This window comes from Poecilia reticulata, linkage group LG17, assembly GCF_000633615.1.
Source record: "Poecilia reticulata strain Guanapo linkage group LG17, Guppy_female_1.0+MT, whole genome shotgun sequence".
NCBI lineage: Eukaryota > Metazoa > Chordata > Actinopteri > Cyprinodontiformes > Poeciliidae > Poecilia > Poecilia reticulata.
This window is the reverse complement of record NC_024347.1, coordinates 24,978,038-25,003,113: the sequence shown is the minus strand read 5'-3', so window position 1 is coordinate 25,003,113 and position 25,076 is coordinate 24,978,038. Positions and strand designations below refer to the sequence as shown.

Sequence of the window (25,076 nt, the reverse complement as noted above, 5' to 3'; positions counted from 1 at the left end):
ATTTCAAAGCTGTTTGCTTGTGTAAGTCGCSTCTTACCTGAGTTGTCAAGGCGATCCACACTCTTCCATGCTGTCATGGCCGACGCACCGCCGTCTTTCTTCAARGCYTTGGGGACGTCTGGTTTCAGAGCTGGTTGGTTGTTATCCAGCAGYGTGAAGGCTGAATGTGATCTCTGAGAAGAGATCGACGACACCGAAAAACACAATTCTGTGTATTTGTCTTTCTCTTTTGTTGTAACTTGTTAATTTAGAGGAGCTTATTTCACCAGCAGAGGTCAGTGTGAGTTAACAAWCCTACAAGGGCTAATTGTAGAAAAATATACATTTTGTTTTTCTTTTAGTTAGTAAACCGACACCCAGCCACCTAAAAWATATGGATAATCAGAAACCCAGATATGTCCATTTTGATATTTGTGACTTARACACTAAAATCATATTCAATAAATTAGATTATTGTTTATTTCAGTAACTCAATTTACTAAGTRAAGCACATAATGTATGTATTATTTACACAAAGACAGATGCTCTCCATCCTTTACTTCTGTTAATTATGATGATTCTTCTCCTTGCAACAAATAAAAATACTCGACTTAGAGTAAAGCTTAATGAAAATTATTTTCAATACCTGTTTATACCTGTTTAACGGTTATTATTTTTTTAAGGGTCTTTTTAATCTGGTTAGTTAGAAAAGAGTGAGAAAAGAGTTCGGGTTAGTTAGAAAATAATAAAAACCTTATTATTTTTTGCATCTGTTTAGGGTACCGATAACTGCTATGCACATCCTGCATTTCAGGCCCTTAAGATAACTAACAATAACCGGTTTAGAAATAGTGTTAGRTTAATTTCCACAACACAAGTTCTTTACCCAGAGATTTGCTTGTTGTGTCAGAGATCCAGAGGGCTGATCGCAGGCAGAATGACGATGATGAGGGTCAGTGTTGTGTTCAGAAACCCAGCCATGGGCATATTCTGCCCTCATCTCAGCCAAAGCATTTTTCCTGCTAATGATCTTACACACAAMGAAAACAAGATTAGCAGTTAGYGAACAGCTCTGACKGCAGACGGAACAGCAAACGAGTTGTGCATTTTCATCTTGTTAATGGGGTAAAAATTTAACCTTTCTGTRCTGCTTCTTATTTAAGTTTTCATAAGCGTACGAGACAGAGGATAAATAAACTTTTGTAGATGTGATAAAGCTGCCTTTACTTTTTGCACAATGGTTTGGGCCAGTTCCTCGACGAGCTCTCCTCTGTGTTCCCGTAAATAAAGTGCTTCATTCTGGCTCTCCTGAGAAAACACAGACGTCATAAAGAAAGCTTTAGAGCCCAACATTAGCATAAAACAAGCTGGTTACTTCCCCAAATTTATACGCTGCACATATTTTCTGTGCTGAACTCAGAAGCTTTGGGATTCCAGCACAGATTAGATGAGGGGCGCTTAACAAGAGACGCACTTAACGATTAAACCTAGAGATAGTCTGAACAATGTAATACAATAAGTATTTATAAGAAGATTAAACGTTGAAATATTTTCAAAGAATTCTACAATGAACAGTGTGAGTTGTTGTCTAGTCAAAAAGCATCAGTCTGACACATTCAGCTCTTGTATCCTGTTTTTCATCAAAGAGTCATTAAAATGAGTTTTAGGTTCAAAAACTGCACTAAACTTTCTTTGACTGTTGTTATCACATAATATCCCAGTAACACATGTCACAATTTTTGTTTGAATTCTGATCAAATCTGAAAGCTTTTATAGAGGATGGATACTTTTGAAAGGTACTGTGTCATTYCGGATGCCTTGTTAAGAGTAGTCTTCTAAAATTAAGTAAAAGCAACTCTTWTGGCACAAATTCTCATACTGTTGGTACTTTAGTTTCAGACTGCCATGTAGCAGAGTCTAAATCCTGATTGTTTCAGTTAATCTGATCCAAACCGACTCCAACAGCAAGCAGATACAATGTCAGATTAGATTATGACACAATGGAAAGACCACTGATGACACTAATGTGCATGCATTGCTACACAGTGATATTTTTGAAAACACAGAAGTCRTAAAAAATGGYCCTAAAATATTTAAMGTATTTACRTCAAATATTTAGGACTGTTTTTAAGATTCTATCCTAARRCAGATMATTTAGGAGGACATGTGAACAACCTGAGTCGAGGTGTCAAACTCAGCCGTAGAAATGGCTTCGTCTATGGCCTCCTCTGCAACCCGCAGGGCCACACTGAGCGTCTCTGCCASGCTGTGCTCTGAACACAAACACAGAAGCGTGATCCTTCAAACATGAATGAAATAAAAGCCGCTGTACACATGTGTAGCAGCTTATATCTCTGTTACACATATGTAAAGCGTGTCCAGTGCATGTCAACTTCATATTCATTTCCTCATTCCTACGTCTGTGAAAACAGAGGCATGACCATCGAGGCAACGACAACCTTTCATTTAGGTTTGCAGGCACTCCTTCTGTTAGTGCAGTGAACTGGCAGAGTGGGGGAAAGTGAGGACAAAGCAGAAGAATATACGGAGCAACGCATCTGTTTGTGATGCTGCTCAGATTCTAAGACAAAGCATCAGAACCATTTCATTCCTGTTATTTCTTTGCTGTAATAAAAAAGAAAACCTTTCCAAAACTAGAAGCTCTTAAATAATACCCCCCACAACCACGCCGCACCAAAAGAAACATAACTCGGTTATAAACTGTTAGACTAAACAGCTAAACTGTTAGACTAAACAGCTTAATTAAATTACACATTTAATTAAGATATAACATTTCTTAATTAAATGTGTAATTGTTCAAACTTGTACTCCTTACTGTGTAAGGTGAAGTCTACCTTAACTAACAAAGTTAGTTATTCTGATTGTACTGATTTATACAAACTGCTGATAACTATAAAAGCTAATCTTCTGATTTTTGACACCAACTGTAACAYATTGAACAACTGAAAGTGGAAAGAAAGCTAATCAAACATCAGTCTATGTCATCATTCTGATTTTTCTGTTGCTATTAAAGRAAATCTTGATACATGAGACTTTCTCGTCGAGTCAAATAGAAACTTTTAAGTCCATCTTCTTTCTCAATAGAACATGTTAAACATGATAGAAATGCCTTTTGTCTTGTCCAACATGCCGTTTTCTGTAAATGAAAATCAACTGCCTAACTTTAACCAATTATTTCTAAAATCAGCCCTATGCTACCAACAAGCATGAGTCGAGATTTATCAAATTATTTTGGCACCTTCAGTTTGCCTGTAGAAAGTTGAGTCGCTCCCGCAGACACTGCCCTCATTGCAGATGCTCTCATCGCAGGCGCTGCCGTCTGCAGACACACACAGATGCTGACAGTCAAGTGTGTGAAAAGACAGACATCATACGGACTGCAGGCAGGGATTTAACCTGAAACCACATCACACTAAACCTTTAAATAAGATTAAGGATTAAGGACATAAAAATGGATAAATCCTGGTTTTCATTCATGTCATTCAGATAGCATGACACATCACCGGTTATAATAACATGTTTGTCCACATGTGTCTGAACGTGTGTATCCCAGGTTACATTCTTTATCACTGACTGTGTGATTTGTTCATTGCATTTTCACATTTTGCCACATAACAACCACAAACCCCATTGTATTTTATTTGAGATTTTATGCTATGGACAATTTTAATGTAAGAAGAAAGTCACTATTGAAGCAAAGTCAGAAGGAGTCCTGTGGAAAACACTCCTCGGTCAGATGAGACCAAAATTTAACTCATATCCACACAAACTCACAGTGTGTTTGGAAGCTAAATGCATCACCCTGAACAAACCAGTTCCAAAATTGTTGGCAAGACATGAAAACTGATGTTCTGGGTTACTGTTCACCCAATCTGATTCAGCTGGAAAAGAGAAACGGGTAAACATGTCTCATGTTTCAATAAAGCTGGGAAAAACAAACCCCAAACGAAAAGCCAATCAATGTTCATGTTAGAAAGTGAAAAATAGCAACAAAAAAAATTAAAACATGTAATTATATTACCACTATGACATGCAATCTCAATAAAATATGATGTTTGGAGTTGTAATGTGACAAAGTGAGGTAAAAAAAAAACATTTAGGTGCCTTGGCTTCTCTACTTTAATGTTTTACTTTAAAATTACAGGCAAGTTTCTTATGTTTACACAAACTTTAAAAAACAAAACAACAAATATAATAAGAAAAACCTCTGGAACTGAACTGTAAATGGGCGTAGTAGAGAATTATTTGATAGCAGAGTTAATTCACAGTTTCGTATTTCCTTTTCTGAGCTCTTTTTCACGTCATGCAAATATTCCTGCAACAATGCAACCGTTTGTGGTGACATAAGTGCATTAGACGGGCCTCGTGTGAGGTATTACAGGAAGATTGGGCTGTCTGCTGCAGACTCCTGTCTGAAAGTACAGTGTGGCGGACAGAGTCCCTGCCAATCATTTTAAAATGCCAAATCCAACAAAGTAATGTTAAGTTTGAATGTTTTACGAAAATTACAAGATCTTAGCCACAGTTCCTGCTTCATAATCTCTCTTCTGTGGAATCAAGTAAAACGAAGGATTTGTTTGTATTTTAGTTGTGCAAGCAGGTTTTTGTTTATTAAGTTGTGTAATTTAAAGATTCTGACCTCATTTGATTCCAGTAAACAGAGATAGAGCAGATTTATGAGCAAAGCAGCAGCTGAAAGTGACTGCAACCCCGAAACCAGTTTATGCAACAAAGGTCTAATTTTTTTCAGGTTCTGTTTTTAATATGCCAGCCAAATATATTGTGAAGATTTATTATAAAGGCTTAAACTAAATGTATATTTTATTGCAGTAACATAATCTCTCTAATAAATTAAATGTATGTGTACTGGGAAAGCTTATCGTTGGACTATTGTTTTTGAAAAATAWAAAGTTTCCTAAAAGTTACATTTCCTTTGAAACATGTAAATGATACATGATTTTATTTTGTGGGAACATGCTGTCTAACTTAAGTCAAATTAAATCCATAGTACTGATAAAATGTCAATAAAGTAGTACTACATGTAGAGAAATGTAAGTAGCATTTTCTTACAGTGCATGCTGTATGTGCGAGGCAGCTTCGCTTTAGCTTTCAGAGGGAGATGTCTGTAGGCAGCCCCGATTCAGTGAGTTTAGTTTTCAGGAGAAGCATGTCATTGTTACAGATGTTACACAAGACTCAGGATTGCTCAGTTTCTGAATGTCAACTTGACCACTGCTGATGCCGTTCACCCGGCTCCGATTGTTCTTATGCAACGCACCGGGAGCAGCGATCGACGTCTTTCATGAGTCATAATATGCCGCTCGGATTTTACAGGGGAGGAAACTGTTTTCAGCACAGGTCAGTAATAAACAAATGAAAATGCATGACCCCGCGTGTTACAGAGCATGAGCTGCAAACGGCAGAGGAGGGGTGGCGTGATGTCAGCCCACATCGGTCATCCTCCCACAGGATCCACAGCTCTGCATCATGTGCTGCCAGYGACCTCTCCTCCACAAAAACACACATAATGCTCTAAATTCCTCTGCCAATACAATCAGATCAGAGACCGGGGGCCTAATGGAGCCGAGATGTGCTACGGCTTTGGCCCTGGCTAGATGTACATGCTGGAACAGATGCTGTTAGAGGAAACAGTGTACAGTATAATACATTTCTTTTCAGCCTCCTGCGAAGCTCCTCAATCAGCCATGGCTGGCTTTGACTGAAAACATTTCCCCGGAGGTTGACTGAATTTGTTTCATTACATAAGAAACCAAAGCCCCTTTTCATCACCGTCACTGATGGGACAAAGTAGGCAAAAACACCCAGCAAGTAAAAMGATAATGCTTTTTTAGATGGCATTAAAAGGTGAGGAAAAGAAAAAAAATCTGTATGCATTGGAAGCAAATAAAGAWGAAGTAATTGGAAAGTCACATTTTTTATTTCCTTTTATTTTTTTTCCCAACGGCTCCTACATAACATTTAAATGACCTTTACATTTTCATGAAGAAATATGTTTCATGACTCTTCACTCACTCAGCTTTTCAACATCTAATATTCAGTTCCTGATTGTTTGAAATATGCTGCGTATTTGATCACTTTCTGCCTGGTTTAAATTGAATACAATTAGATATTTCTTTAAGGTCCATTTCAAGATTTTATTTGTATTTTATCTGTAACCCAAATAAGTTACTCCATTCTGCTGAGATGCACAAATCAGAAGAGAATAACGATTACTAAAACAGTAATTACCGTYTAATCACCAGATCCTTAACYTAWATTTGGTATTTAAAGACTGTCAACATTTCCAAAGTCAGAATGTTTTCTTTCTTTAACCTAATCTTACACACCTTAGTTACTGAAACACTGCGTCTTCTTCCCTCACACGCAAAGTCAACTATGAAAATTGTTGCTGTAACCTGGTGGTTGAGAGTGGTGCATTCACTGACTGAAAAATAAATCAGTTTTTTGAGTTTACAAAATGCTCAGTTCTGCTGTCATCATTATTTTTAACATAATTTTTGGATAAGTTGCAGCCACTGCACATATTTTTATTTCTTATTATACTCTTTTGTTAGTGTGATTATCTAAGCCTGTTAGCTTTTAATGAACCCTCCTTTCTGGTTTGGATTGAGGTTGATGCCACTGGTACATAATTCTTGTTTGCAAGCTGCAAACAAAACTCAAGACTTRACTTGTAGTTCTTCAAGCAGCCTGTAGATGGCGCTGCATCAKAAATAAATCAGAGMAATGTAAAAAAAAAAWTTAGAGATGAAATTAAATAAATGAAATTACTGACATKCAGTAAAAGCCAAATATAGCTGAAACTTGTAACAGAAATTRTATTTTGTAACATTTGGAGGATATGAAAAAAGTTCATTCCATTTTGTGTCATCTGTGATTGTTAATGTGCTTTAATTTGGACTCATGCTTATATTCAGACCATTTTKAAGTCAGATTATRARCAAAATGATCTGCAGGAGCTAAACGAGCTGAAAGCAAATATTTTAATCCTAGTTTCTACTTTTTTTAAACTGTATATAAAGCAAATTAAAGGCAATGTAAGCTCCCATAGACGACAATACATGGTCTCCTTCTCCTGAGAGTAAAGCTTATAAATAGTTTAGAACCTGCAGAAAATATGTGAATGGGTTTCYATTCAGTGAATAAACTTACCAGTAAGCTCTGAAAGAGCGCTGTGCTCGGCCAGGTGTTTCCTGTAGAGGGTCTTCAACACTTTCGCACTGCCAAACCTTTTAAAGCGTTTCTTCACATTTGTGTAGAACCATTCGAGTGACTGCGTCTTCAGCAACCTTAAAGACAAACAACAATTTAATGCTCAACAGCTGCAGGTACCTTTATCAGGCTTTTTATCCAAAAAAAGGACAATCAATCCGCATATATGCAAACAAAGTGAAGAAATCTTGATTTGAGAAGTATGTAGCTACACACGCTTCGTTGTTCTCATGTTKTTCTCTATCTGATCAGCCTTTTGGACRTCAAGTGATAATGCAGTAAATAGTTAATCTCGTCAATGGAAATACTTTGCWTTGTTGTAACATATGCATAACTTACTGAAAGTGTTRATTTACCAAAAAKAATTGTTTGTTTATTCTACCTAAATTTATTTTGTAGTGATGTTATTTCATTTTACAGATTTTTTTTTRTTTTATTCTTTAAAATACCTTTCCAATTTTATGTTCTTGTCTTTTTGATCAMATTTTTTTGCAAATTAAATYAGAAGTTATTATCAAACAGTTACTCRATTCTTGAGTATCCTTTTTACCCAATACTTCTACTGCGTTTAAATCTGAGTAAAGACATACTGACAGAGTGCGACTCTTACCCGAGTATATTTTATGGCTACTCTGTCCTTTTGGTAGCCTCWCAATAGGTTACCAGAACAATCACAGAACAATCACCAGACATTGTTTGCTAAACATTTCATTACCATATTTAAAAAAAGGGGCAAAGTCTGTAGATTCTTGTGATTATGAGGTAACAACTTTCCCCTGTGTTTGCGTTCAGTTTGTTTTCACATGCAACCCTTTTGGAAATGTTGCTGACATGCTTCATTTTAGACTTAACTCATCCCTGATGACTTTTGACATCGCTGTCAGGACCTCATATCTAATTCAACCTCCTTATGTAACACACACACACACTGACCTTACCTGCTCTTTTGGCAGGCGGAGCAGAGCCAGGCTTTGTCCCGCTTGCTGTAGACCCGGCAGGCCTTGCAGACGTTGTAGCGGCAATCGCGGCACTGCCGCTTGGGGTTGAGCAGGAAGGTGAAGGGGGAGCAGCAGCGGATGCAGCAGCGCTGGTTGAAGCAAGCTTGCCGCGACAACAAGAGGCAGCGACTGCCCTCCTCGTCCAGCTCCTGCTTCAGTTCACTGTGGGGAGGAGGGGATGGAGGAGAGGTAGAGAGAGAGGATGGATGGAGGCAGAAAGAGAGAGAGAAAAAGCTGTACAGTTGGGTGCATAGACGTTTGCGTGTGTGAGTGCAGGATGAGTTTCTTTCGGTGGATAAGATGCTAATGGAGTGATTATACACTTAACCCCAAATTGACCCTCGGTTTTTGAACAACTGAAATGAAACAGACCAAATAAATGCCAGTCTGTTATTCTGTTTAACAGTACGAGTTGTCTTTTCACATAAGTGACGATTAAGTCAGCTTTTAGTGTGAGTCACATGCTAACAAAAAAGAAAATAAGGATACATATTTGAGTTTTCCACCAGCTCTACTCATATTTTTAAAAGCTGTGAGTGAATTTTAAAGAGTATGCTAAGATGAAATGTTGTTTCTGTATAAAAGCCTCATAGATGGCAGACTACAAACATTTAGCATTCACTCTCACAACACAATTACATAAACAGCAGAATGGGAATATTTAAAAAATGTTTTTATTAATGTCCACATATTCTGTAATTAAGTAGTGTTGTTGTATTAAATACAAATACTTTCATGTGTTTATTGGATAAAACAACAAAAAGAAGCACAGAGCTGTGAAATAAAAGGGAATCGACACACATTTTTTTCTTCTTTTTAACCGATAAAAGTATGGAAAGTGTGTCATGTAAATATTCAGCCCCCTTTTCTTTGATACCCTGAAATAAATGAAAGACGAAACTCTTCAACTATCGCTAACTTTAAAATTATTTAACATGTTATTTACTTTAGTATATAAACTATGTGCACTACAACATGTGAAAGAAAAATACATATGCATTCAGTATATGATTTTGACAGTTATTTATTCCAGCAAAGAGGCAGGAATCTTAAACAAAAATGTTCAAACAGCAGCAAAGGTACCCAACCGAGACTTTGAGCTCATGGAATAATTAACAAGATGAGCATGAGAGATAATTGCAGACAGCAACAAACTGGTGCAAGTCGCACCAGAGGGAAGGGTGTCAAAGAAATTAGAACAGCGGGAGCACCGACCATGACTGAATCATATACAGTTGATTACAGCTGAATACTGATGAACTCTGACAAGATGAGGGGAGAACAAAAAAACAACAAGTCGATTATAGCTAGCTTTTTTTTATTTAAACTCGTTAAACTTTAAGATTTTTGAAAAATGTATTTCTTCTAAAGTTGTTTTTAAAATAAATGTTTTTCTGGAGCGTAAGAGGAAACAGATGAAACAGTGAAAGTGCAACAAAGATGGTTACAATGGAGATTTTCTGTTCTTTGTTATGTGTTTATCATTCTTATCAACATTTACTGTAATGATCAGGGATCATTACAAAGCAATGCAACCCTCTTATGATCAAGGAAAGAAATTCCTGTAGTATAAACTTATAACCCCCCATAACACTATAAAATTTTAATGGTTTCCTCAGACGCCTGGCTCTCACAGGAACGGTCGCAGCAGCCTGTCCATTACTGAAGCCTAATACTTGATAAAAATAACCCTCAGACATCACGCTCTCAGGCACACTCAGGCAAGGAAGACGGAGATGTTTGCAGCGAGACAGAGAAGCAACAAGCACGGGGAGCGATGAAGGAAATCGCAATACAGAAAGCAGCAACAGTCACTCATCCCAATGGTAAATCATATACGGAATATGCGGCAAAGCTCTGTTTTCACACGTTAACATCAACTGTATAGGATGTAGGAAAGAAGAGACATTATACATACTATCCATAATAGTCATTTATCAAATCTGTTTTCATGAGTGAACATAGAGAAAAAGTGAGTCTGAGTTTTAAAATGTTATAGATTTGCTTACTGAGGACAAGAGTTTTATGGTTTTAAATGTTAGGAATATTAGGAATGTAAGGAAAAAAGGCCCCTGCTTTGCCGCTTATAAGCAGCAGGGGGCAGAGTGGAGCAACTGTATTCACTCCATAACTCAAAACTCAAAAACAATGTTGCATCAAATCTGTGTTTACCTATTTTCTATCAATGAGCTTTACTCTGAGGAGGAAGCTATAGGATTACACAACTTCTCAGTGAGAATGCAAAATAGGAATAGATCTCCTGTTTACAATTTACAAAGTAAAAAAACGTGACAAAATTACAAACCAAATAATTTCCAAACAAACACATTTCACAATAAAATAAACTTGTGCCAATTTCTTAAAACAGCAACTCAACGATCAGCATGTCTGATCACGGCTGTTAAATAACAACAAGATTAGCTGTTGAACTACTTTGTTGCCAGTAGTTCAGCAAATAATGACTTTGTCTAAGCATGTGGAGTCTTTGGGTACAAAATATCTCAAATATAAGTCATATACAACTGTACAAGTATGGCGTTATAATGGTAAAAAAGCTATTTAAGCAAAGAGTTAGACATGGCAGACATTAAACTAAGAGCTGTCAGCTGAACCCATGGAAAGGATTATAATTATTTGTATAAAGGGATTCAGAACAGCCTGTGGCAGTCATGTTGCCTGTATCTAAATCCTGCTGCAAGCAGAGCAAATAGAGGTTTTTAAAGATAACATATATGCAATGCAGTCAAAAGAAGTCAATGCAAAAAGTCTGGAATAAACATGTTAAAAATAACTGGGAAAACGTAACAAATGGTTGTAATGAAACCACTGTCTGTCCGAGAATAAATGCAGGTTTGAGACTTCTGTAAATAATATGTATCATTAAGAGGTCAGTTAACATTAGTTTGATTTGATCGGGAATCAAAATCTGACATATTTCATAGACAACTAGTCCAAGCAGTCCAAAGAAGAGTGTTGTGTGTTTTACAGAAATGTCAACAACAAATCTGAAACCCTATGTTCAGATATTCAAAATTATTAACATTTTTAAAAAAAGAAAATGCACAAGAACATAAAAATGAAATTTTACGAATGCTATTTTATGAAAGCTAGAAAAAGCAAACTCATTTATTACTACAAAAATGGGCTAAAATAGAAAAGTCTCAGGATAACTCAATGAAGAATCATTTGGGTCCTATAAGAACCGCCACTGCAAAGGGAGCAGAGCCAGAAGAACCAAATCTTTTGAAAAGTGCTGGACCTCCCGTCACAGAAGAGGTTAAACATCTACAAGAACCAGGAGCACAGCTTTATTTACTGCATGTCTTCACAAAATCAGCAATAAAATCCACCAGTATAAAACACCCAGACTCTGAAGGCCTTTGCTAAACATTTGCTGCAGTTGCATGAAACCTAAATCTTTTGTATAATTGTTTCTAAGTTGTGAGACTGGAGTTCGTGTTGCATAAAGACCAAATATTTTCTGTTGAGCCAAAACAAACAATCATTTTTTTAATGCTATAAAGGAAAATTTCCACTGAAGGCCTTTTGCTGTTGAAATGTGACGGAAATAACAACCATTAGGCTTATCTCATTTTTCCATCTTTTTTAAGTGGGCAATGTACATTATGTTGTCTTATCAAAATGAACTGCAGGTAACAGTAACAAGAATGTTTGTATTACTGTCAAAGTAAAGTGCTTTGTTTCACAGAACAAACTTTTTTCCGCCACGGTAAAAACGGCATTTAATTCCTACAAAATACAGCTGAATTTTGTGAGTATTTTGTCTCAAATGTTACTTTGAGGAAACGGCTCTGGATACAACAGGAAGGTCTTTCACTTCCTGTCCCTGCTTTTAGAACACAGCATGGAGCAAAGACAAAGCAAAGGAAAGGAAAGGAAAGGAAAGCTCCACCAAAGTCTAAAAGCCTTTGAATGCAAACTGATCTGCAGCTCAAACTTATGTTTAATATGTTTCTCTTTATTCAGTGACTGCAAGTTTAACATTTCTCTGAATATAAGAAAATGTTTGAGTTGTTTATGTAATAATGAAAAAGCTGATGAAAGACTCATGACACCACAAATCAACATTAACAACTGGTATTTGAACGAATGTGAACTTTCTTTCACATACTTTTCAGTTGAAAAAGTCAAATTAAACACCAAAATTAGAACGTCCAAAGTCCGTTTTGAAGTCCACACTTAAAAAACCAGTAAGAACTCTATAAAAAATTGACAAGGATCAGGAATAAAATATTTATCTGCAAGCCAGTGCTCAAAAGGTTCTGTGGTAAAACTTTTAAATGCCTTCTTGCTCCAAAATACATGAATCTGTCCTATTTAAACTCATAAAATGGAGATTATAAATTATTTTGGCTTATATTGCAAATAGTGTCATTATAATACCATATAAGCTAATATCTGATTGGCAGATCTAGAGGTATTAAATCTCAGAACGATGGTTAGATGTTGCTGATGGTTTTTTCCATGCAAAATTATGTTTTGGCCCAGATCCGAGTTTTGACTTTCAAGACAAACTGAATGCAGCATAAACTCCCCACTTACAGGAGCCTCTTCTTTCTCCATGACCACAAACTAAAAATATTTAATTAAAATGTAAGAAAAAAAACCCTGAGAATATTTAAGTTTAACATAACACTGACATGATCTGTTGCGTTGGACTGAAACTCATCACATAAATACCATGAATAACTTTATTGATCGCAGGATGGTTCAAAAGCGAAAACCTACTAAGGAGTGCAGAAACATAAACTTGCCACTCCACCTTCTGATACAATCGATAGTGAGGCGAGGACTGACCTGAGTCGTTCCTCCTCCTTCTTGCGCAGCCTCATATCTCTCTGCACCACATGCAGCACGTGCTCCGCCTCGTTGTCTGTAAGGCCCGTCAGATCCAGTTTCCGACCCATCTTCAGCAGCCGCTGCTTTTAAAGATTCACTTTTTCCGAGCAACCCTTCCAGCTAGTTGTTTTCATCTGATATACACAATATTTCAGTCAGCAGCACAAAATAAATAAGCAGTCAAATATATGAGAAAGTTTTTGTAACACATCATTATAAATGCCATAAACCAGCTGTGGTAAGCAACTAAATTACGTCTGAAAACGTTCTGAGGAGCTACACATTTACTTCCCTAAAATTTGTACCGAATGCTTACAGAAAATAAAGAGAAGCAAGTAAAAGGAGTGTTTTAAGCCTGTAGGCTTTTGAAATAAAATAATAAAAGAGACAGAAAAGCATCTAGAGCTAAATAATCTCGGAAGGAAAACTGTTAGATACTCCCAAAGAGGTGAGACTGGACTTTGAGCAGAGTAACAACTCTGTTCAATTTCTAAATTTATCAGGTTGATGGAGATATATTCTAGAAGACTTGCAGAAGAAGTTTTTTTATACAGAAAGGTAATTTTATGTTATAGCTATCTTATGATGAATCCAGAAAATATCACAGGTAAAGAAGCTACTTGTCCAGCATATTTAAGGAAATGTGAGTTGTGAGAGAAACTGTTGCTGAAGCAACAAGACAAGATGTGAGAAAGTAGGAAAACTTGTTCAAGAGTTTGGGGGAAATTTGCAATGACTTTTATCTGGAGAACCACAACAAGTTGATCTATTCAAGATATGGGCTGTAACTGTCACATCCCTTAAGCAACTCAAAAATCAGAGACACTCCAAGTCACACTGAAGCTGGAAATCATGCTAACAAAAGAAAAGAAAAAAACATCAATTACTTATTCTTTAGATTACTACTGAATATACTGAAATTTGTAGAGAAAATATTATTTTTTGTCTCAGAAGTCCTTTCAGACATTTTGTTCAAATTAAGACTAGTCAGTCCTGAGCACTTTTTGATAATACTGTGAAGGCAGCATGCATCAGAGTTTTTTTTTTTTTTTTTTTTTTCATCTACTAAACACTTACCGGTTTCTTTATCAAATCCCTTCACGGCAGCACAGGATACAAGAAAGCGATCAGTCATCCAGGTCTGCGAGTTAACGCCAAACATTAATGGTCATTTAATAAGACCGTCATGAGTACTAGCTCGTATGTATTAAATAAATAGTTGAACCAAAGTGTGGGTCGGCGGTGAGATGCTGCGGGACCGATTACAGCAGCCACCGGTTTTTCTACGAGAGGGAAATCTGGATAAATCCAGATTAGTTTCTACTTCCAGTATTTCTCTGCCCGCAGAGGGGGGTGTTGATGTGGCATTACTACGCCACTTTGTGAGAAGAGAAAATAGAGGACCACGTAAAAGAGAAGAGCTGAACAAATACTTCTTCAAGTAATTTGTAAGAAATTGACATTTCTGTGAGGAACACGTTAGTTTTGGAGTATATATTTTTTTTCTTTCTTACTATTATTATCACTCTATTGCATTTTAAACATCAACTTGGGCTTTTCTGTTTTAATGTTTACATAATTTTAAGACAAGGATAAAAGTGAGACTCGCCCAAACCAGCTAATTAAAATAAAAAAAAATGTCTTTAAAACAGCGGATGTGGATGCAGAGCGATGAAATAAAGACATCTAGTGGACAATTGAAGAACTGCATATTTGATCCTATTTAATGAAAAGTCTGGTTTTGAAATCACAGCGTTCTTGTCAGCGAAAGACCTGTTTGATTAGATTAGTAGTTGATACCGTTTCCGTCTTCTTTCCATTAGTTTTTTGTCATATAGGATCAGGTTTTGAATAAATTCCTTCAATGGAAATGTCCTGCAAAAAGCAGCAGATGTGAAAGAAGAGCAGGTTGGTTAGATGAGGACATCTGGTGGACAGTTGAAGAGCTGCAGGTCCAAAAAAATCACATTACATAAGGTGTACTACAACAAAGCCACWGTAAATCTGGCTTTAAAATTAGAGTTTTTGACAGCAATAGTTATATTTGATAAGATTATAAGATAATWAGGTTTTCCCCTGTTTTTTGTATGTCAGATTAGATTATATTTGTTTCCTTTCCTAAAAATATTCGGCAGATGAGAAAAAGAAAAAGAAGGAGCAGGTGGACAACTGAGGACATCTAGTGGAGAATTAAAGAACTTTAGACTGGTACAATAAAATTGGGAAATCCAAAAATAAAAATCGGATGAATGAAAGGCTTCATGGTCTAAAACTTCTCTGTCAATTAAATCTGCAAGGATATAAAGCAATGTTGGGTAAAGACATCGCCMAAGAAAAGAAGCACAATTACTTGATCTTCCCACAACATGAGTATTTAGTTTGTATTATAAATCCATCCATCCATTTTCTTGCACCCTTGTCCCTTAATGGGGTCGGGAGGGCTGCTGGTGCCCATCTCCAGCTAACGTTTTGTGCGAGAGGCAGGGTTCACCCTGGACAGGTCACCAGGCTGTTGCAGGGCAACACAGAGACACACAGGACAAACAACCATGCACACACACACTCACTCACACCTAGGGGCAATTTGGAGAGGCCAATTAACCTGACAATCATGATTTTGGACAGTGGGAGGAAACCGGAGTACCYGGAGAAAACCCACACATGCACAAGGAGAACATGCAAACTCCATGCAGAAAGACTGGGAATTGAACCCAGAAACTTCTTGCTGCAAGGCAACAGCTCTACCAACTGCACCACTGTGCAGCCTGTATTATAAATCAACTTTCTGTTTATTACATAATATCAAGGTAAATGATATGTGGTTTATTGCTTGCCAGAAGCTGTATTAACCTAAAGAAATTTGATGTGTGCTTTGATTTGAAAAATATAAGAACTGTTTTTTTCATTGCAAAGTAACAAAGATAAAAAAAATGTGAAGGAATCTCAAATCATAATTTACAAAAATGTTCCTTGTTTCTATTTTTCTTTGGAATATTTTAAAAGATAAATTAAGATCACTAAGGTTGCAAGTACACATATATTTTATTATAAACTTTACTCACAGCTATCTAAAGTCAGCATGTTTGTTATCACTTTCAACTTAAAATGAGGTAATATGAATCTATTAATTTATGAGTACAGCAGTTAATCATTAAAATTTAACTGCTGATGATGGGTTTTGCAGAAATTCTCAATAAATATCTCAGTTTCACCAGACAGGAACCTAGATTGCTGTCCTTATCTAAACTAAAGAAGACAATGATTAACATACATATTGGTCCATGTCTGATTCACCAGACAGGAAACTCGATTACTGTCCTTATCTAAACTAAAGAAGACAATGATTAACACTCATCTTAAGGATGTTGGTTATGAATCCCACAAAACCAACTGGAAACTAGAAAACTAAACGATCCTGGATGCACACTGCTTTCTTTTAATCATATCAACAGAAACAAATCCACAGAGACAAGATAGCTGGGAAAGAATAACCAATAAAAAGAAAGATAATCACTGGGAGCAGAGAAGGAATGACTTTAATTTAAAATTTGGCAGAGATGGTGACAGAGTTATATAATCCTCAAGGCCAGATTCTCTTTACTTCTTCTTCTTCTTTTACTCAGACATGTTGAAGCAAAGATACAATTGTGGAAGAATTTACCAAGGTACACTGTGGTGTTTCAACACCACAGCAAAAACAAAAAAGAAAGAAAAAAGACACAGGCAAATTTAGTCCTTATCTCTCAGCTTTATCAATAAATCTCACAGAACTTCTTTATTTAATGGCAATTTTCAGTCAAACATCTTTTGCAGCATTTTGTTCAATGATGAACATTGTTGAGTCATTTTGTCACCAACTGGTAAATCCTGACTGRAAGGAGAGATACTGCTGTTCACTGTTTTCCTAAGTTTTCCTCTTTGGGCCCAGACCTGATGGTGGAGGCCAAACACAGGAWGGAGGCCTGAAGGAGCCGGAAGAACWAAGTGGAGAAAGGGTGGAGGTGAGTTGAAGCTCGGCTGGTGAGCAGATGGAGCCGTAGATGGAGGGTCTTATAAATGGAGGCYTGCTWGATGATTGGCGTTGATGAGGCGTGGACTGAATGTCAATAGGCTGCAGTTGAAGTTCATAAAGCAGTGAATGGATGATGCAGGTGAAGCTGAAGAAAATCTTCCAGTTTGAATTAATAYCCAGGTTTCAATTTATCTATGTCCRTCATGCAACTCTTATTTGGGGGTTGAATTTGRTATAAATCATTGATTAAATTACTCTAACTCCAAGTAACAGACTTGGTAGCAGAGACATGTGCAAGAAGGTTTTGTTTGAAAAAAACTRTGGCTTCTACCGTTCACCTCTCACCAGAAGCTGCTACCTGGCAGGATTTTTAATTCTTAAACTCTGATATAAAACCTCAGATTTTAAGTTATAGTTATTTTACCACCAAAATTCAAAGTTATTTATTTTCATATCAGATTAAATTGTGTTAGACATTCTGCTGCAGCCTCAGCCTTGGATGACATATATTACTCCATACATTTTTCTTTCTGAAACATTTAGTGGGTGCGAAATAGCACCGAATAATTTATTTAAGATGCATATTTTAATATTTTATTCAAGTGATAAAGTAAACACTCTGGTTAAACTCATACACCCAAAGGTATAAAGGTAAATATTGCTTTGATTTCAAATTTGGCRAGAGTCTATTGTCGGTTTTTGTGCTTGATCAGACAGATGCTTAGTGGGTTTAACAGCAAGCATCAGGGAGATGTACTACCAGAGGCAGAYGGTGTGGAGTGATAGTAATTAAAAATTTGKAGAAGATAAAGAGGCATTATAGATCCAGTGGTTGTTTAGTCCGTCTCCAGAAAGTAGAGCGCCTTCATGCTAGTCATCTGTTGGTCTGCTAAATTTGTCATGTTGCTCCCACCTCTCAAAATATGAAGAACTGAGTGAAATCTCATTTTTTAAGAATAATTTTGTGAAGAAAAAAAATGTAATCAATGTGTGAAGCATAACCAATAAATCTATCCTAAATTGTTTCAAGGAAGCATAATTATTTTAATGTTTTTATGCATTATCCATATTTAAGAGTTTTATCCAGGTTAACAGGGTTAACAGAGCAAAACCAGTTACCAAAAGTCAAGGCCTAAAGTGGTTCCAGTTTTCAGATGTGGAGTTTGAKTAATATGACAGATCCAAGATAAATTACTGGAGAAAGWGAGGTCACAATTATTGTACCACAAAATTTWGAGCTGACAAAGATCAGATTGTGTTTCCTGGCTTTCTTGACATCACACATGTTGAAACAGGGGCTTGGCTGTTTGCCTAGAGGGGCAAGACTGAGTGACAAAAAGCTAAATAGATTCCCAAGAATTTTCTTCTTGTGTACACCTTATCTGTATCTCAGCCTGTAAAAGTTAATGATGGATGACTTGCAGTCAGTGATGCACGCACCCTCTTTTGTGCAAAGACATGCAGAGATTTTTAAAAAACGTGCAGGTGTTCAACATTTAAAAAGGGACTATGCTGAGAAAGTTTTAAACTTTAACATGTCAAGATAATTTTCATTAARATTGCTTGAATTAAAACGACTTCTGTTAAACATAAGATTAGCACATGATCTTTATCAATAATAATATAATCAACTGAATGTTTTACCCAAAAATCTAATTAAAAAAATGAATTGGGAAAATCAAACCAGAGTGAATAAATCACTCACTGGCAATATTCTAAAGATCCTGCTGCTGATTTATGAAAATTGTCAAATAGTTGCTAGAACACATAGAAAGAAAAAAACGTTTTACTGATCCCATAAAATGAAAAATAGGTGAAATGCATTTATCTCAGATAGAGTAGTCAGTCAGCGAGATGTTTCCAAAATGACATAAGCATTAGTCCAAAAGAATTGTGACAAGATTTAAGCTGTCAATGATCATTTTGTCAATGAATTCTAGGTGTTRCTAAAGAGCAACATTTCTTATTTTAAGCTTAACTTAGAAACATTTTTTTCCCCAAAAATTAAAAACCTTAGAATATATCAAACAAAGGCTGTTTCCTTGTAAATACAATTTCATATTCAAAAGTTATATGCTGCTTTCAAGGGTTAACTAATCAAATCTAGGAGCCTGTCGAGGCCAAGTTGGTGTAAAGTTCTAGTTCCAGTAAAGTTCTAGTTTTTAGATCGGATGCTTAATATGATAGAATCAAGATAAACCACTAGAGAATGAGAAGGCACAATTTTTTGTGCCTTGTTTTCCAGCTTTTTATTTTGTTGAAACAGGGTCTTGAATGTTTGTCTAGAGGGGCAAGACTGGGCGACACAGAGATGAATAATTGTCCAAAGATTTTGTCTACTTGTCGTCTTTTCATAAATAATTAACCAAAAAAAAAAGACTTTGCTCAAAAGTGTGTGAACATTATCAACAATAATTAACTAGATGCTTTAGTAGATGTTGTGATATCTAGTAAAGCATCTGTTTTACTAAGTCTCATATTCACTTCTGCTCCATTTCCCCAAGTGAGTCATAGTGTAGAAAGTAAGAGAAATTAGAAGAAAATGGAAACAGGATAACTGAGACAAAATAACACACAGGAAGAGAGTGAAAATTGATTAGGGTGGATGGAAAAACACATCAATTGAGGAAAAAGATAATTCAAAGAAAGAAGAAACAATACTGGATAATATAAAAGAGTCACCAGGGCAGGGGGTGAACAAGGACATCCTGATCCTGGTTGTGTAAGTTACAGACACCTTTGAGTTTGGCTTTCAAAAGCAACACTGAGATTGCTTTAGTTTATCTTATCTCAGTGCTACCTATAAAACTGTGGATCACAATACTTTGTTAAATGGGCTGAAGGTTCTAGCAGGTATTTCTGGCTCTTCTCGAATGCCATCATTTTCCAGAATGTGTAGGAACTTTGCCTGCACATATTTATTATTCCAGTTATTTAAAAAATGAACAGGGAAAATTAAACCAGTAAGAAAAAGTCACAGAATTAATATTTGGTTCTTAACACATTGTAAATAAAGCTCAGTGATTCAGGTCCTGCTGCCAATGCATGTAATTTGTTAAACTGTTTCTATAACACACAGTAAGAAGTAGTTTTACTGATCCCATAAGAGGGAAAACACCTTTAACTACATTTATCTCAGGTAGTCAGACAGACCGACCAGCCAAAAATCACGAGCATAAGTCAAAAAAGGTTTACATATTATGATTCAAATTGTAAAGTAACGATCATTTTATGCTTTTATGTTAGCTGTTACTCGAGAGGAATGCTTCTAAATTAAAGCTTGATGTAGAAACATTAAAAACTTTAGATTGTCTAAAATAAGGATTATGTTTTGGTATGTAACGTGCAAACTATCTGCTGCTTTCAAGGGTTAGCAAATCAAATCAAGGAGCTGCAGACAGTCAAGGACAAGTTGGTGTAACGTGGTTCTAGTTTTTAGATTGGATGCTTAATATGATAGAATCAAGATAAACTTGATGTCATAAAAGTCAACATCTAAAGAGGTGCTATCATCAAATTTGACTATATGACTGAAAGGGGATTTGATGTTCTCGGAAAATACATTCATGCTTGCCAATCCTCTCTGTCAGGGCAATGTGTGTTTATTTGAACCAGACCCAGAAAAACAGAATCATGGAGGATGGGTTTCCAGGACAGAAAGATAAGGCAACCAAAAACACCAAGCTGAATTGCTGAGGGCACAGAGGGTTTATTATAAAACATGGAGATGACAAGGTGAAGATTAAGTTTCCCGTCTTTCTTCCCTTGAGACGTGTTGAAACGGGGGCACTAATATTTGCCTGGAGGAGGATAACTGGGCGCCACAAAGCCTGAATAGATGTGAGAAAATGTTGTCTTATGTAAAGTCTTCAGCTAGTAAAATTGCCAACTGGCAGTCATTCGTGCATGGACTTGATTTTATGCAGGGACATGCAAAAATCTTTAAAGGGTCAGCTGCTCAGTTTAAAATAGGCCTGTATTGATCAAATTCTTATTGAAAAATACACAAAATTTCATGAGAACCTGTTCAATTTATACATCTCATGACAAAAGCACAACCTAAGCTTATCTTAATTATACTCAGTTGATCTTGAAAGGTGTGCAAAGACTCACATATGGGGAGTGTTGTGGGTGAATTCGCTCATCTTTTGCTTATCATTTAGAAATTAACTAAAAATAAACACAACCAAATTTGTAAACGGGGCTGCACAGTGGCACAGCTGGTAGAGCTGTTGCCTTGCAGCAAGAAGGTTCTGGGTTCAATTCCCAGTCTTTCTGCATGGAGTTTGCATGTTCTCCCTGTGCATGCATGGGTTTTCTCCAGGTACTCAGGTTTCCTCCCACAGTCCAAAAACATGACTGTCAGGTTAATTGTCCCTAGGTGTGAGTGTGTGTGTGCATGGTTGTGTGTCCTGTCTGTCTCTGTGTTGCCCTGCAACAGACTGGCGACCTGTCCAGGGTGAACCCACCTCTTGCCCAGAACACTAGCTGGAGATAGGCACCAGCAACCCTCCCAACCCCACCAATGGACAAGGGTGTAAAGAAAATGGATGGAATTTGTAAACAAAGTGTAAATGAACTATTCTCAATCAAAATTTCAGAGTAATTTTGCTTTTTAATGAAACAAATATTAAAATATGTGAATGAGCACAGTTGTGGAAATTCTGCCACCATAAAACTGTTTTCAGGCAACAGCAAAGAATGGTTGCCCAAAAACATGCATAATTTCATTTTAATCCAGTTGAACTGAATTTAGAACTAGTTATTAAAATGAATGGAACAGGACTTTATCAAGCATAAAAACAGCACATTTTAAATAAAGAATATCACACTGTACCAGTAATTTGACACATTACTGCCCAAACAATGCTACAAGTAATCTAGAGCTATTCTGCCTGCTTTTGGTGGTACTCAGAAGACCTTTTGACCTTTTTGGCAAGGAAGAGAGGGGGCCAGGTCATGCTGAACTGAAAGTGATGCCAAAAGCATCTTTGTAAAAAGCAACTCCATAAATTGTATTTCCTCTCTAACGACAGCATTTTGTTGTTGTTTTTTCCGTATGCCATCCCTAACATTTCAGTACAAAATGTACATCAGTCTCATCTGTTGATTCCACAAATAATGGAACAACACATAGCTAAATTTACATTTGAATTCTCTGAACATTATCTAGGTCAATTTTACAGCTTTTATGACATCCAAACTGTCATAGATCAGCTATTAACAAAATCTCTAAATCCCATTTTCCAAATAAGGAATTGTGTATCCTATTTGATTCGGAACTTGTCATCTTCTTTTATCTTTATACCCAGATCTGGTGACCTTATGTCCAATTCAACCTGAATGTAAATGTGTCTACAGTCCAAAAAGTTGTGAAACGTAGCTTTTATTCCCTTTCATTTGCCCCCATTTAATAATCTAATTTATGCAGGTTGTTGACTAAAGTTTTGATAAATAAATAAAAGTTATCAATATGTTTTTTCGCCCATTGATTTAAAAGTACTGGTGGGTAAAATCAACGTGTCATGCAGAAAATATAATGTAAAGAATGCAATTTAAATATAGATCAATGTAAAAACCAGTGCATTCAGTAAAGATTTTTCAACTTAAAAATTGAAGGTGAAAAATTGGTCAGAATAATTTTAAAACCTGTCCATGTCCGGATCTAAAAAACGATTAAGCACTTTTTCTTTATGCTTTTCAACAATTTTCTAAATTGGGTAGGGCTGTCCCGAGAAAGTTAACATTTTAACCCAGAACAGGGATTACTATCCAGTAAAAGTTATTCCGAGATGTTAGTATTTGCATTGAGCAAACATATGTCACTTTTAAGATATTACATGAGTCATTTTCCTGCCTTGACAGGCGTGGCTGGACCTGGCTCCCCTTTAAATACAGACGTCGAACTGATCTATGCACCTCACAAGAGGGAGTGTTCGAGTTCCAGTTCCAGTTCAAGTTCAGCTTAACTTGCTTTGTGCTCAAAGACTTCAGACGAAGGTATTACAAAATGATTCAATCATTTTAATTTAATGCATGACTGCAAGTTGTTGTCAAACTGTCATTGCCAGATCAACAAAGTTGTGAGATTGTCTGAAATGCAATAAGAAAAGTTTGAAAATACACACCCAAAAGTTTGCCTTTGCTGATTTACCTCTTTTCTCATCTCAGTGCTGTGAAGTGGCTTCTGTCATCGCTTTTGTCAAGCTGCACTTTCACAACAGAGGATCCCCTTACTGGGCTCTGAGCCAATTCATCTGCAGGTAAAATCATTTACTTTGCATCTTTCTAACCTATTCTAGGTCTAGCCAAGTGCTATGCAAGTCATTTTTAAACCAGTTATTCACACAGAGCTTTTCCCCAGTGTGTATAGAATATATGTTTTCTATTGCCATGCATACATTTCAAGATTGATTTTTTTCTAGAGGTGGTACAGTACCATATGCTAAAAGACTTACAATCTGCAAAAAAGGGCAACAAACCACAGATCATGTGACTGACAGAACACTGTAAAAATTTCATTTTTATATTTACTTGAACATATTACATTTATATTTTCTGTTACTAATCAGTAACCTCCTGATTTACTAATCATTTATGACTTATTTTGCCTCGTCAGTTTGTCTCTGTAAGAAAGGCATCTTCAACATCCTATAAAATGTTCATACATGCTCACAATAAGAAGAAGTTACACTGTTTGTGTTTCGTCTTTTTTTTTTTTCTATTAAATATTAGCCAGCAAAGTGAAAGCATTTCTTTAAAGAAACTATTATCTCTGCATCAAAGTTTCACAACATTTTGTTACTGATGTAGTAGAATAATGCTATGGATATTCCTCTGTCATTTTACACCCAAACAAACATAAGTGCGATAGCTCCTCAAAGTTTGAATTCAACCAGAAAGTGAAAACAATAAAATATTGATATAAATCACTTTTGAATGATTTTGTGAAAGTTTGACCAATCTTGATCTATTCTGGGTTTTTCTATAACCAGAGTCGTACTAACAATTTTGCCCAAGTGTGTGTGAAGCTTGTGTAATAATGGAAAATATTTTTTTTTTCGGTATGTAAACAGTTAAGCTCATAATAATTTATGCTATTATTCATTCTTTTATTTGGTATTGCTTCATTATGTGAAGAAACCTTCTGCACTGACTCACAAACTGCACTATTCCTTCCTGCCACGGAAAGAAAACATATTTTTTCTATTGAAAAAATAAAACACTGAACCCAATTTGACCAGCAATAACAAACCAGGTGTTGTATGAACTGACACAACTGTAGTTTTTTATAGCTCAAAGCTGTCTATGACAAAATTATGTATTTCATTTCAGATTCAAAGGAATTTAATATAAATTTCAAAAAAATGTAAAAACCCATATTAGTTTTAATGAATTAGTTTAAGAAAAGTTCATTAGAACACAAAAAAAGTATATCAAATAGTTTTTGGACAAAACCAGCAAATAAATGTAACTTCGTAATGTAACAGATGTTTTTTTTTTCTTATCATCTTTCAGGTAGACACCTGTTGCACAAGCTGACTGTTGCGTAAGTTGAAAATAAACTTTTAAAAATGGGAAACGTACCATCAGAAGCGAACATGGGTGACAGGCTCAGGTGCTACAAGTGCAACAGAGTCTTGCCTGCATGTCGGTCCTTCGATAATTTAAGACAAGATGTCATCCATGGGCAGCATGTGCACGTGTTCAATGGAGGGGAATACTACAGACAAGTTGGCTATAATAATCTATACCAGTGTCCAGATTGCTTTTATAGACCAATCAGAGATGCAGAACGCAGGAGGGAAGAAGAAGAAAAAAGAAGAAGGGAGGAAGAGAGAAGGAGGGAGGAGGAGAGGAGAAGAGAGGAGGAACGTAGGAGGGAGGAGGAACGGAAAAGGAAAGAGGAAGAGAGAAGGAGAGAAGAGGAGAGAAAGAGACAAGAGGAGGAGAGGAGGAGAGAGGAGCAAAAA

General features: G+C 36.3%; 1 protein-coding gene and 1 long non-coding RNA gene across 4 annotated transcripts in view; one reads left to right on the top strand and one right to left on the bottom strand.

Moving 5' to 3' along the window:
• The window catches only part of myripa (myosin VIIA and Rab interacting protein a), a 42,284-nt gene that overhangs the window by 6,486 nt on the left and 10,722 nt on the right, over positions 1 to 25,076 (bottom strand). For 2 of the 3 annotated variants that reach the window (XM_008434470.2, XM_008434471.2), the window contains exons 1-9: positions 14,169 to 14,381; positions 13,050 to 13,225; positions 8,172 to 8,393; positions 7,174 to 7,310; positions 3,239 to 3,319; positions 2,155 to 2,252; positions 1,207 to 1,287; positions 866 to 1,009; positions 38 to 173 (exon numbers count right to left, since the gene is read on the bottom strand). In XM_008434470.2, the coding sequence (XP_008432692.1) occupies positions 38 to 173; positions 866 to 1,009; positions 1,207 to 1,287; positions 2,155 to 2,252; positions 3,239 to 3,319; positions 7,174 to 7,310; positions 8,172 to 8,393; positions 13,050 to 13,159 (1,009 nt within the window). In that variant the 5' untranslated portion in view covers positions 13,160 to 13,225; positions 14,169 to 14,381. Of the gene's footprint in view, positions 1 to 37; positions 174 to 865; positions 1,010 to 1,206; positions 1,288 to 2,154; positions 2,253 to 3,238; positions 3,320 to 7,173; positions 7,311 to 8,171; positions 8,394 to 13,049; positions 13,226 to 14,168; positions 14,382 to 25,076 lie in introns of those variants that run through there. The other variant, XM_017310153.1, reaches the window with a different exon arrangement.
• Positions 22,952 to 24,966, top strand: LOC103479811 (uncharacterized). The gene is made up of 3 exons (XR_535996.2): positions 22,952 to 23,103; positions 23,275 to 23,366; positions 24,622 to 24,966. It is a non-coding gene; the product is annotated as an uncharacterized LOC103479811 (long non-coding RNA).